Raw genomic sequence first — 14,724 nt, forward strand, 5'->3', positions numbered from 1 at the left:
ACTTGGACCTGAGTGGATCTGTGAACACATACACATGAATAACACTTCAGGGCCGTCACATTAAAACAAACGCTGCTTTTAGTTTTTGTGATCTATAATTTTACTCAGAAGTAGATTAAATATCTGGTGACAACTTCTACTTTTTTCCTCTCTATCTGATATCAGTAACCTGGCTGAGGCACATACAACATCAGGCTCTCCAAGAGAACAGGGGAAGGTGATTTGGATTGAGACCCAGATGGATCCTATGAAGTCAGTCACTGACCCATGCAGTGGGCCCGTGGTGAAGTCTTCAGCTGAGTGTTGATGCACTGGGCTCTCTGGAACGTACACAGGGACTTGTACAGGCGGCCATTGCTTCCACATACAGACCGGTGGCGCCCCCTGGTGCAGTCCAGCACACATCCGCGTGGCCACATGTTCTCCGTGATCAGGAACTGTGGTGGAACACACAATGAGCCTGTTATACCTTTAAAGACTGGTTGACTGAAGCTTTATCCAGGATTTGCAAGAGTCGAGGGTACCCAGATTGCAAAAGCAGCTGGATACACACAGGATTAGGGTGGGAGCTTGACAAGTTAGAAACTGCTGTCTGAATTGGGCATAAATAAATTAATATTGATGTGGTTTCTTCAAAGTGAATAGATGGGATAGTGATGGATATTATAGAAGGAATTCATACAAGGATGAAAAGAACAAGTTAGTAACATAGTGAGAGAGAAGGAAACAAATGAATGGAAGACAGAAAGAGAGACAAAGGGGAGCTGTCAGAAAGAGGGAAGGGGAGTGATAGTGGGAGACAGAAGGAAAGTGATGGAGTGTAGGCTTAGCTGAGTACAGTAAACTATATGTGCATGTCTATGTCTGGGAGTATGCTAGGCTCTCTACAGGGTGCTGCTGGCTTCTATAAGCAGCTCAACAAATAAACAGTGCTAATGAAGAGGCTTACACTTCAGCCCACTGCTGTTAGGGAAAGGAGGAAAAACACAGTAATGTCCCAGAATCCCCAGAATTCAGGTCACACACACTCTTTTACACACACACACACACACACACACACACACACACACACACACACACACACACACACACACACACACACACACACACACACACACACACACACACACACACACACACACACACACACACACACACACACACACACTCTTTTTTCTCTCTCTCTCTCTCTCTAGAACAAATCCACACACAATTGTTGTGGTTTTAGTGGGATGTAATGTCATCCTCTCAGTGTAATGGGCATCATAAAAGGAGGACTGCAGTCTAAAACCTAGCATGTTTGTTAAACATCCTGAAGAAGGGAAAGCTCTCTGCTGAAGCCTCAGAGTAGTCTCTATCTGAAAATCAGAAAGTCAAGGACACATCAACAAAAGAGAGATATCCAGCAGAAATACAGCACATTGATATCCCTAAGGCTACAGCAATCAGAGTATAGCACTAGCTATATATAGTATTTGATGCAGTACCAGGGCTTTGGCTGTTCCTCTTAGGTAGAATATTACTATTCAGTTTCTCTGGCATTGCCATGCTTGACTGACTAAGCAGCAAGACCTGCTGTTCATCCTGCATCTCCCAAGCTTGGATGTGAAAATATCTTGGTGGAACCTATTGAGCTAAGGGAGGTAATAAATGAACCCAACTCCCTTCCAAGATCTAAAACTAAACAGAGGACTGAATCCTTGACATTGCATGAGCTGCCGTAAGACAAATGTTTCTGGATACAGAACCTCACGTTTTTTTTCCGTAGAAAAGTCAAGGCAAGCATCTCATAGACTACAGTGCTCTATTTCCCCACTGGCTGCTGGCAGAAGGAATGTCCTTGAGAGAGGTTCACTTGGGCTTCTCTGGGAAAAATAGGACCGTGTGTTCGTCTCTCTAATGAGCACGCTTGCCAGAGAGGCAGAGAGAGACAACCTCTCGGATGGCGGCCCGTACGCCCACATGTGTTAAATTGCTAACATATGCTCTCAGGGCCAGTCACCTCACTTGCAGCCAGATCCCCCCCCGCCCCCCTACCACACACACACACACACACACACACACACACACACACAGAGACCTTTACATGCATGCAATGCTTAGGCTCATCAACATGCACAAACAGCAGCACAGACACCTTCTACTCATAGGCACATGAGCATACACACACATAAATACATATACACACACTCCCCTTCATAAGCCTGGACACACTTGTGAGAACATACATACATTAACACACATGCAGACATATAAAGTGAACATACATACATGAACACACACGCAGACCTAGAAGTGAACATACATACATGAACACACACGCAGACATATACAGTGAACATACATACATGAACACACACGCAGACATATAAAGTGCACATTTGGGGTCCCACCTAGACCAGTATTTGTTTAGTCACATGCCACATTTATCTACACATTTATTTGGTATAATGAACTGACCAGGGTTTAAAACTGTAGCAACAAATATCCACAAAGATGAAAGAATATCCACATACGTTTACATCTGGTCTTGATGTGGACTTTGACATCCGCAACACACCTCAGAGACACACCTCTTTGCAGGCCTATACATTCACACACTCAATTGTTCCTTCCTTACTCGATGCATGCAGCCATCCTCCTGGGGTTATCTTCAAAAGGTCTTTGTCTACGTCCATTGGTTCTTTGTTTGACTGTTTCTCACTCCAAAAGAGGTTCAGCCAGGGATGGTTTACATTGCAGTGTTTATATAAATTCTCCGTGAGGAGAAAAAGTCTGAATGAACTGTCTGAGACGGATGGGGGTACTCCCTCTTTACTTGATTGTTTACGATGTGGAGAGAAACAAAATGTTCTTTCGATGAGTTCACCGTTCATTTTTCCACAAAATGTCACAGAGTAGAAATGAGATGGAAGACATATTTCAGAACAAGTGACAGGGTTGAGCTCACTATGTTCGTCAACCTTGGTTGGCTGTAGACTGAGCTGGTCAACACCAGTGAGACGAACCACAATGTGCGCAGCACAGCTTTTCTTAAATCAGTGTTCTGATTGTAAGAGAACAAGGCTTCAGTGTTTTCAGGCCAACCCATACCAAACTGACTGACTTTACAACCGCTAAGGAAAATATAAAAATATTTCAAGAGAGTACCCTCAGGTGATGAAATATGATGTTTAGGTTGAGGCTGCGCAACACTGGTGAACGGCTTGCATACTTACACATTAAATGTATATATATTTTTATGTTTATATAAGCTCTACCCCCTCCTCATCAGTGCAGTAAAGCAATGAACCGCTTTTTTGAGAGAAGAGTTTGTCTAGCAATATCTAGCCTCTCACACTCAATGGAAAAATGTGCACTTCGTCATGGTCAAACACTGCCAGCCTCGACACAAGCAGCCAGTAAACAGGTGCACTTTTATGAACTGGTTTGGATTAAATCACATGGCTCATACATTAATAATACTTGATGCACATAGATTCTAAAGGACACACAAACGCACAGATCTTGTACTCGAACATCTACACACACACACGATAGTTTTAGGCTCTAGAACAGAATGAAAGTTAAATATTTTCCTTTGAGAGTTATTTTGCCTGTGGTCAAGTCTAGTTGACCAGTGCTTGTCTACAGCACATAGTGCCAGCTCTCTATGAAGATCATGTCAGGCACCACCCTACATCCCTGAAGAGGATTGCCAGCTGGGACTCAATGGGCTACCCTCTAAAAGCCATCACTGGGATTTAATATTTTCACCTGTCCACCACAATCAACGAAACTCGCAATCAATGGTGAAAAACTAGTTTGTGTGCATAAATGCTCAATGGACAAATCATTTAGTGGTAATGAATAATTTGTCATCACAGAGTAAACATATAGGCTACCACAAATTAAATGAGTGCAACTGTTCATTGATAAATGTATGCAAAACAGCCATGGTTAGGGTTACAAAGGTACAGTTAGATTCAGTGACAACAACTCATTATGCAAATATTAATAGAACCTTTATAGTCTTTATAAATGTATTTGATAAGCCAGTACATGCCTAAAATATTTCAGCTATTGCGCAAATGTGGTCTATAAATAAAGTATGAGTAGCCTATGTCAAAGCACTTCATAGAGGCTATATTCGAATAAGAATCTGTGTCGATAGTAAACGGCTACCCTCACTGTGCATCCGCGTATATTCAGTTACACAGGAATCGCAGGACCTACCTGGGACTTGTCAACTGACTGGACAGTATCTGTCACAAGGGCAAGGAGGAGCACGCGACAGGTGAAGGTAAGCGCCAACATGGTTCCCGCCGCCACAGCCCACGCGCGGGGTTCAGTGGTGGAGAGGGCGTTCTCTTTAGTCCAGGACGCGAAACGTGGAGCAACGCGCCGTACAGCCACAGCCAGCGTTCGAGTCGAGTTCTGCAAGTAACAAATGATCACTATGACCGAGTGGTACACGCTTACTTTTTCATGTCGTCAACGGATGTTGATCTGTGCACAGGTATAGTGCGGGAGAGACGTCGTCCACACTCTTAAAACTTAAAAACTTTCTGAAGGCTCAGGAGCGGGTTCGACTGTTCTCTGTACTACTCCACCGGTCCCTCACCAAACCATCTCTAAACGCTACGGTCTCTATAGGCCTATTAGACCCCCACCCACTTCAGCAGCAGGCATACAGTTGCATTATAATAACAGATGAGAAGACTCTTGTTGGACACATTGAAACCAAGAACCATGCATGCGTTTGACAAGTAAATTATAAACTGGCTAGGTCAGAAGACGACAGAGACAGTAGGCTCATCTTGAATTATGTTTCATTTATCTTGCCAAATTATAAAATGGATTGAAATATGGATGGATAACATGACAAAGGCCAGTTGGCCAAGTAGATAATCAAGAATTAAAAACCATGTCGTTCATATTTGTTTTTTTTTAAGCCATACAAAGTGTAATTCACTTGATATTTTTCCAAATCCTGTTTTTACGGGATTTAGAGGTGTTTGAAATAAGCATAGGCACTTTGTGCCATATCTGTATCGATTGCAAGCAGTGGTACCAGGGTTTTTTGTGGAACTATTTAGGCCGACTTTTAGCCAGCAAGTTTTTTGTTTTTGTCACTTGTATAGGAGATCGGTTGTGGTTCTCTAGAAGGGATGAGGATTCTGGGTCATCCTACGGCAGGAAAAGATTCTCTCACTTGTCACTCCACCAACACCACTGAATTAATTCCTTTAGTAGGCTACCGAGGGATCATCCATTTTAAAGGTAGGATCCTAAAACTGTTGATGCTATTCTGGAAATGTTCTAAATTCTCCAGGATGACCCAGACATAAACAATGTTTCAAGCGCATTATTTCAAGTTAAAATAAGTATTTTATAACATAGTCAATGTATTGGACATTCATATTTGATGGATACATTTTTTCCCGTCAAACATATGCTAATATATCAGTATATTCACAATCAATTTAAACAACAGTGTTTTCATTGCAGTTACAGTGGTATACATCATATATTTATTATAAATAGTGAGTTTGTTCACAGGGACTTCGTGTAGACGAAGTGATGTATCTGTGTACCCATACACTGCTACTCTACAATCTATACTGAAATTTGATCTCAAAATAAACGTTTTCAAATGTACATTCAAAAAGACTACAATCACAGACCACCTTTAGATGAGTCTTACATGATATTTCTTACAATTGATTCCTTATTTTTGAGTTACTTCACATCTTTGTATGACATGGTATCATATCCTGTAGACTGATAGATTGCACAACAGGAGGCCATTTTAGAACAATAACTCTCACTAGTGGACATGACCTCATTGCATTTTCAACAGGAGATGCCTTTTGCTTGTTATTCATTTAGCAGGCACTTTAATCATACATACATCTAACATACATAAAAGGCATAACCAATGTTGTCAGCCTGTTTGGCGTGATAAACTTGCTCTACGCTGAGGTTCAGGACGAGGAGTTAGTTTATAGCATAAAAAAGGTGATAATCCGTGTAGGCTACATTGTTACAGCAGTAAACACCAAACCAAATGAATCAAACCAGTACTCGTGTGTGTGTGCTATCTAGATCCACATATGTACATCGTCCAACCTCTCAGAGTGCAAGTGATATTATATTCTATAATTTAAGTCATATTACCCTATTGATAATGTTAAAAAAGGCAAGAGACTCTGACAGACAAAATTCAAGTGGTAATATTTTATAAGGAAACTTTATGTGTGCATGTGAAATTCACTTGACAGAAAGCAGGTTTCATTTGTTTCTTAGCAAACAAACCAGTACAGCAGATCAGGTTTGATATTAAAGAGTACAAAAATGAAGAAAATCACAATTTTTTTTAAGTTCAATGCTTTCCAACCTGGCAGAAAATAGAACAGGCTTTTAGTCCATGTCTTCCTCTCCTCCTCTTTCTCTCCCTTTCTCCCTCCAAACATCGCCACCACCTCTCCTTTACTCCTCTTTCTCTCCCTTTCTGCTTCCAAACCTCTCCAACCCCTTCCCTCAGATATTACAGGAAATCATTTTGAACATATTAGACCAATCAGATGACCGCTCAATTCTTTCAATTTCCCCCTCAGAACATGGTTTACATTGTATATATATATGATTGCATAGATCGGAGTACAGTAATATCCTTTCTTTAAGACAATATGGAATGTTAAAACTTGGCCCCTTCTTGTCTCTCCTTCCCTCCCTCTGCCTGTGGCCTTTTGTGTGGGGGATAACGAGTCTGATGGAGGGAGGGAGGCAGAAAGAGATAGACAGACAGACCAGGGCCTCAGCCACTACCAGGCACATTACTTTTGAAGCTTTGCTTTTCTTTCACTCTCCCCACCTTCTCAAGTGGTGGTGTGGTGACTGTCTCTCACCATTGCGTTTAAGGCAGGAGGGGTTACTTAGTCTAATCCATCTTTCAGTGCCAGAATCATTTCCTTAGCTTGTTGATGCCGACATACATGGACATTCACTACTCCATCACGGATGGTTAGGTGTCATGGATGAACCAGATGTTAACTTATGACAAAGGAGGAGGGAAAGGGTTAGGGGAGGGATTCTGTAAAACTTTAGTCAACTGAAGTCAAAAGCCAGCAGAAGGTGTTTAGTATGGATTGACGCTCCGAGGCATTTCAGAGGTCTTAGGCATTCCCACGCATGTGTACCATTCAACAGTCATAAGAAAAAGGTTCTACAGGAGATCAGAATTTAAACTTAGCCTTAATGCAAACCTATCTACAGTACTCTGCAAAAATGAAACTGCTGTATTTATTTCACTATTTCATAATGTTTTTATCTTTATGATCATCCAGAAGCCCTACAAGCTTGCCGTGTGTTATCTGAATGTAGTTTGCATACTGGAAAAAAAATAAGTATGTACAGCACTTAACCCGTTAACTCACATTTGCTGGAGGTAAGCTTTTTTTAAAAATAAAAATAAATCAGGAGAAAAAAAAAATGAAAAGGTTGAGGTTAAATGTCCGAGTTCCACTTCTCCAGCAAATTTGGTTGCGAGAGGGGCAGCGGACATTTAATGCACTCCATAATTCTCCATCCATAAATCATTCTGTTTGTTTTTGTCTAAACCTTGCACATCTCCAGATCTATATCTGCCAAATTTGCTTAGGCCCCTCCCCTAACGCCACTTCCCTCCCTTCCCTCCAAACACACAAACAAACGACAACAAAAAAATATTAAAATATGCAGCTACTGCTGAACCCAGAACCCAAACTGCTCTGAGCATGACAAGCCTTGGAAAGCATCCCCGTCTCCCTTCCCCGTCTCCCACCCCACCCCATCCCCAGCTGGTGTCTGATTGTGGCGCCCGCGTGTGCTTTTAGAGGTCACTCTCTCCGTAGAGTGCGGTGGAGAAGGACATGTAGTCCAGGGCTCCTGGGGTGGCGTCTGGGCCCGCGTAGGGAGCCATGCGGGCAATGCAGTACTCTGCCTGGTCAGGGGGCAGCTCTCTCCTCAGCTCCTCAGCCGTGATGAAGTTCTGTGGGGTTATAAGTATAGATCAAGGAACTGTGCACTCTCAATAGTTTTGGATTATAACACTCAACATGTATATGGTTTCTCTAGCTTTGACCACACCAAGATACAATTGCAAGTTGTCTCCAGATAGGTGCTGCCACAAAGAGATAGGGTCACATGTAGCCCAATACTTTGCGGTTTACCAGAGTACCACAACTGAACAAGTATAATTGTATTACTATATTATGTTAAACCTTTAATATTGGAGGGAATCCAGTATTTCATTTTAGTTTATGGAAATTGATGTACTAAATGGAAATCTTAGTAAAAGCCTAACAAAACCTCAACATTTCTGATAATTAAATACAGGAGCATTGAAGAAATGTGCAGGTATTTATGCCTTTAGGTCATTAGGTATGTTTAGCCCTGGCCCAGTGAATGAGCACACATCCTCGGACACACACACACACACACACACACACACACACACACACACACACACACACACACACACACACACACACACACACACACACACACACACACACACACACACACACACACACACACAGTGTGTTTACCTTGTCGCCAGCCAGAATCTTGAAGGAGGCGATAACCTGGTCGGCCGTGTCTGTGTCAGTGGTCTCTCTGGACATGAAATCAATAAAGGCCTGGAAAGTGACTGCTCCGCTGTTGTTGGGGTCCACGATGCCCATGATGCGGGTAAACTCAGCCTCACCCTACAAATCAAGAAACAGCACACAGGAGGATTCATAAAGAGATTATTTGGACTTCCATCAAATAATAAAGTGTAAGCAGCATTAAAAGTAAGATTTAGCAGAGCAAGAGAGGGAAAGACAGAGTGAGAGAGGCAGAGGATAGTAGCAGCAATACCAGGCTGTTGCCGGTGGCTATCAGCAGGGCGCGGAAATCGTCGGCGTCCATCATCCCTGTGCGCTTCTGTTAACGCATGGAGCGAGGGATGCACAGGAGAGGGGAGGGGGAGAGGGGTATGGACAGAAGGCAAGCAAGAGGAATGGAGAGAAAAAGTAATAATAGAGGAGATAGTTGGTGTTGGAGAAGTAAAACCAGGAGTGTGTTGAGATGAAGTGGAGAGTGAGAAGGGGGAAAAAAAACAGCAGAGTTAAAAGAAAAGCGCCACCACTGCGTGCCATACCCCAGTTGACCAGCAGGTGGAGCAGGAGCCAGGGCATGTGTGTGAGTGCGGCGAGAGCAAGGGGGCAGCAGCATGCAGCTAGGTGCCCCTGAGGAGCAGGAATCAGCTCCATACAATACCTGTTTGTCGTTCTCCACGTCGTAGCCCAGGCTGATCAGGCAGGCCTTGAACTCCTCTGCCATCAGAGCACCACTGTGGTCCTGGAGTCATTCCAGCCAACCAACCAATGAGTGAGAGGCAGAGGGCAGAAGGGATGGACCAGGGAGGTGATGTACCAATCATGAGATGGGGGAGAGCAGCAGTGTTCAGGGGATGATTAATGAAGGTGGTCAGGTGATCAGATGACATCACAGCATGCACAGAGATGAAGTTCCCATGGAAGATGGAGACAAACAATGGGATGTTAACCACTGAACAAAGAACTAATGGGAAGCCATCAGGCAACACAAGGTGACACTTGGATCCCTATGATGGGTAAACATTCTGCTCAGTAGCTGTCCAACAACCACACCATGAAGTACTTTTCTGTCTGAATGTGAAAACAATAAACATGCAGGGATCTCAGGCACTCGAATGGTATGCGACCTGAGCTCAGCTTGTTCTATGCAGGTGCACACGATGGTGCAGTGATGATGGCATGTGCAGGCGATGGAACAGGTGAAGGATTGAATGGAACACCAGCTGTGTCAGGTATCTCATCAGTCATTGCATTTGCTAGTGAGCTTAGCTCTAATGGGTTTATGATAATGCTCCCCAGCACAGTCAAATGTCATGCATTTAATCAAGGACCTTCTCATTGATCATCATTTTACTGACACATACAAACACTTATTTACATTTCAAAAGTGACAGAGTACACTATTTGTATCAGTATGTAAGCTACCAGGGAAACAACCCTTTGATCTACATGTCATTTGTGCCTTTCTTTAGCTTCAGCTACATGAACAAACCACTTGGTCAAATATTTGAGGCATACAAAAGCTACTCATCACATTAACTGATGGTCACACAATCTGTAGTTCCAAGTGAAGTTAACCTGGAGTAGCCAGTACATTTTCCACACTCTCCATCCCCTCAAAAAAAAATCACACACACACACACACACACACACACACACACACACAGGCTACTGATGGCTCTCCTGACCTTATCAAAGTGGTTGAAGGAGGTGCGGTACTCATGCAGCTGTTCCTGGCTGATACCCTTGGCATCACGGGTGAGGATCTGGTTCTCAATCTCGTTGATGGTGCGTGCAATCGTAGTCAGCAGTTGCTCCCAGCCCACCCGCAGGTGCTGCGCCAAAAACGGACTCAGTTAAAACGTACACAGAGGAACTGAAAGGATAGGATACAAGTGTGGGAAAGGGCAGAGCTGAATGAAGAGAGACCCAGTGATGTACCTCCATGGTGTAGGAGGTGTATTTGTTGTCAAAGATGAGGGCCTCCTGGATGAGCTGGTGGTCTCCCTCCAGCTGGTCGATGTTGGGCTTGTACTCGATGATACGCTGCTCATACTCCCTCAGGTTGGTCAGCTGATCCTCCAGGGTTCCATTCATCTCAATGGATATCCGTCCAATCTCCTACAACACACACATTTATGTTTGATCAATTTTCATTTGCACATACACACATACATACATACATACATAACAAAGCTACAGCAATCTATATATATGTATGAGGGAAGTTGTGAGAGGAGCTACTTCACCTCCATCTTGTTCTGGATCCATGGTCCAACAACATTTGCCTGGGTGGCAAACTGGCGCCGCAGGTGATCATTAGACTGCTGGCGGGCAAGCTCCTCCTGGAGAGCCTGGTCACGCTGAGGCACCAGCTGCTCCACCTTCACATATCAAACACAAGAGGGCGTCAGAGTCAGCAAAACCTCATTGGTAGCCTGTACTGGTCGGGATTAACTTGGGATGTTCAGTTAAGCAATTACTTCTAACAAGTCCCCCCCCCCCTCCTCAACATCAAACACACTTACCTTGTCCCATTTGTTGTCAATGCTCTCGGGAGTGATGGAAGTGTAGGGATTGGCTCCGGCCAGCTTGATGCCGTTGTACTGAGCTATCTTTTGCACCTCAGCCTGAATGGCCTGGATGGCCTCCCGCTCCTTGTTGGCCTCAGGGAGAGTGGATTTAAACTGCTCATGAGCTGTAATCAAACCCTATGGATGAGGAAGGAATCAAGGGACAGAGAGCCAAACAGAAAGAAGTCGGTCAATCTCAGGGCACTGATTTTCCTCTACGCAGTTGCTGTGACTCAGAACCCAAATCTATCTGATAATACTGAAGTGATTATCCAGGCCACCTGCCTGCCAACTCCAGCAGTTGAAACACATTTATAAGCCATAGATTGCTCTCTTTTCCACACAGGGCTCGATCAAACTCTCTCTGTAGCCTCTTGAGGCCAGTATGATTCTATGTAGGGCAGTGCACCATTTCAGGAAATGGGGCTAAAAACACAGACCGCACCTGGATCTCCTCGATGTTGTGCACGATGAACATGTCCTGCAGGTCCTCCATGGCTCCCTCCATCCAGTTGTTGAAAGGTGCCGCCCGTTTAGCGTACTCAAGGTACAGTTCATCAATGGACTCCAACTGCTTCTCTGTCCGCTGTTTGTGGGAGAGCGAGGAAGCGTGAGTGGGTCTTCAACTTCATTAGGGCTGAACGTGTCATCACAATGTGCCAACTCAGTTTTTCAATGGGGAGAATAGAATGGGTATGTATTGCATGTAATATTATTACCATGAGGGGGTACCTATTGAAACTCATCCTGATTGAGAGGCAGTGTGGGTGTGGTGGGAGAATCTGGGAAATGGTTGGTGTGTGTGTGTGTGTGTGTGCGTGTGCATATATATGGAACAGAGGTAAGCGAGTCTTACTTCCAGAGCCTCTCTGCGATTCTGTGTGAGAGATCCCAGGATATCCCACTGCTCGCAGATCTTCTGGCAGCGTGCATTCACACTCGGGGAGTCGTAGTAGTCCAGCTCACTGTACAGCAGGAGGGAGAGTATTCAATACAACATGGATTCACACCTCCACAACTAGTCTCCATCCCTCCCTTCCACCATTTCTCCATCCCTCCCTTCCACCATCCATCCATCCATCCATTTTTGCCTCCCTTTTACTCATCCTCCCTCACTCTTACTTGAGCTCCTGGGCGATGGCGGCAATCTGCTCCACGCGGTCCTGGTGTGCAGCCAGGTCACTCTCAAAGGCCTCGTGTTTCTTTAGCAGAGCCTTCACCTCGGACAGGGTGGCCGTCTCAAAGTCCTTCTGGGTCAACATCGCCTCCTTACCTAGACACCCCATATGGCCCATACAAACGACTGTTTAGAGGTTTTGAGGGGACTTGACATGAGACCGACATGGAAAACCTAATGGCTACAGAACAGATGGTGAAATGCTCAGACTTAGCCTCACCATCGGTCCAGGACTCGTGGATGGTGGCTTTCTGACGGAACTTCTCAGCCAAGTGGTCTAGCCTCTCCAAGCGGCGGATCTCATTGAGGAGCCACTCCTCGTAGCCCTTCTCGGCTCCCTCCAGCTTGTGCCAGGATCCATTGATATCCTGCAGGTGTAGCACATGAACAGTGGCTCAGGATCGACCCTCTCATCAGGGCAAACAACAGCTCGCCAAGAGGAAGAAGGGACTGCTGCTTCACTCCAGGACAGACCACATGGTACATTTGAAATGAGTCATATTGCAATGATTATTATCAAACCCCACTGGTTTATTCATGCAGGTAGATGTTACTCAGTGGAAAGTCCTTCTGGCCAAGCCCACTGGCACACATGATTAAGCAGAGTGTGCTAATGGGATGGTGTGCGGCGGAGGCACTCACCGACACCATGCGGCCCTCAGAGGGCATGAAGGCGGGCCGGTTGCTCAGGCGCAGCTTGGTCTGCAGCGTGTTGAAGTTGATCTCCAGCTGGCACTTCTCCTGCACCTTGGGGGGCTTGTGCGTGCGGCGGTAGTCCCGGAAGTCCTCCAGCTTCTGCTGCATCTCAGTCATGGTCTTCTCTGGGGCGCGGTTCTCCAGCCAGGGGATGGTCCTGCGGATCCACTCCAGCAGCTAGAATAAGGGGGGGAGGTTAAAAAAAAAAAAAAAGAGGGAAAAAAAAATGTACAAGATAATTTTGGTGTTCATTGTGAAAATGTGTTGCTCTTTGGCTAAAAACAGAGTGGAATGGACATTCCATTGAGTTCCATATTTGAAAAACAAAAAGCCTACAGTCGGTCCCAAAGGTGCCGACACAAAAGGTGAGCTAAGTGATCAAGAAAACCAAATCATCAACAGCAAAGTCAGAAATGAACTCACATCACTGGCCAGTTTCTCATAGTCCTCCATCAGATGTTCATTCTCCTGATTGACAGCCAGGACCTTGCAGATCCTATTTGCTGCCGTTTCAGCCTATCACAAATGATAATCAGTCAGCACGAGGGAAACAGTTAAATCACATAACATATATCTCATGTATAGAACCCATTTCTGAGATGCTATTTTACACACGTGAGGACGACGGCCAAAGGCCACTTGTTTGTTCACTTGTCAAAATGCATCAGAATTGCCATTGAAGAACCCAATACTTGTGTAATTACATAAATCATAAAACCCAGGTCACAACAACGCACACTAATGAAACTTAAGTGTGAATAATCTACAAGCCAAAATCTTTCCTAATCATCTCTTCATAAGGTATGACAGAAGAGCACTGGACACCACAAAGAACATGAGACAATGCTTCACTTGAACGGTCTGTCATAAGCCCAACCAACGGCAGGCCCAGTCATGCCCCAATCCCCAGCCATCCCTCATTAACTGCAATCATATGCGTAGACTGCACAACGACCTGACCACGGAGGGCTCTCTCGGCTTGCCAGCAGTGGAGGCCTTGTTTGTACTGCTGGGGAATCCTTTGGGCAGACTGACAGGAACTTACAAAAAACCAAATGGGATTTATGACAGGCAGTTCAAGCAAAGCATTTGCATGTGTGGTCTTTGTTACGGGAGTTTCCACACAACCCAGGTCTAAAGATGGCATACAGTGAGCTAGCAACACACACTTAATCCTTCCTGAGCATGACGCATGAAGGTGAGGCAGTAGCCATTGGACCATGCATACTGATACACTCACTGACAATTCATACCCTCCCTCAAGTGTGCACACTCCCCGTTATGTCAACACGCACACACACACACACTCAATACACCAAACCACAAGCATGGGTTATAAAAAAACAATCCCAAAACGTTTGCATATCAGATCAGTGCATCATGCGGTCAACAGCTACTGTATGGTTAGTCGAACCCTGTGGATGCTACCGCTATACAAATGAGACACACTGTGCTTTCAGAAGCATGCTAATGCAACATGGCTGTCAAAGCCAGTTTGTGCTGTACCGCTTTAATGTACTTCCTCCTGCTGTCTATGGATTATAACTACATTCTGAAACAGAAAGCATTTCAAAACTAGATTACTGTCCAACTCCTCAAACAATACACATTTTGTACCATGATGAATTCAGAAACAAGAATCATTTGACATTCT

At 44.6% G+C, this 14,724-nt stretch overlaps 1 protein-coding gene across 4 annotated transcripts in view; it reads right to left on the minus strand.

Annotated features, from left to right (window-relative positions):
• Nucleotides 1-6,199: 6,199 nt before the first annotated feature.
• actn4 (actinin, alpha 4) overlaps nt 6,200-14,724 on the minus strand; it is a 35,234-nt gene continuing 26,709 nt past the window's right edge. For 2 of the 4 annotated variants that reach the window (XM_042704587.1, XM_042704586.1), the window contains exons 9-21: nt 13,494-13,586; nt 13,017-13,247; nt 12,595-12,742; nt 12,320-12,470; nt 12,054-12,162; nt 11,643-11,783; nt 11,153-11,335; nt 10,874-11,008; nt 10,566-10,745; nt 10,313-10,459; nt 8,884-8,949; nt 8,571-8,729; nt 6,200-8,011 (exon numbers count right to left, since the gene is read on the minus strand). In XM_042704587.1, the coding sequence (XP_042560521.1) occupies nt 7,853-8,011; nt 8,571-8,729; nt 8,884-8,949; nt 10,313-10,459; nt 10,566-10,745; nt 10,874-11,008; nt 11,153-11,335; nt 11,643-11,783; nt 12,054-12,162; nt 12,320-12,470; nt 12,595-12,742; nt 13,017-13,247; nt 13,494-13,586 (1,902 nt within the window). In that variant the 3' untranslated portion in view covers nt 6,200-7,852. Of the gene's footprint in view, nt 8,012-8,570; nt 8,730-8,883; nt 8,950-9,285; nt 9,367-10,312; nt 10,460-10,565; nt 10,746-10,873; nt 11,009-11,152; nt 11,336-11,642; nt 11,784-12,053; nt 12,163-12,319; nt 12,471-12,594; nt 12,743-13,016; nt 13,248-13,493; nt 13,587-14,724 lie in introns of all 4 variants that reach the window. The other 2 variants (XM_042704585.1, XM_042704584.1) reach the window with 1 other exon arrangement.

This window comes from Clupea harengus, unplaced genomic scaffold, assembly GCF_900700415.2.
Source record: "Clupea harengus unplaced genomic scaffold, Ch_v2.0.2, whole genome shotgun sequence".
NCBI lineage: Eukaryota > Metazoa > Chordata > Actinopteri > Clupeiformes > Clupeidae > Clupea > Clupea harengus.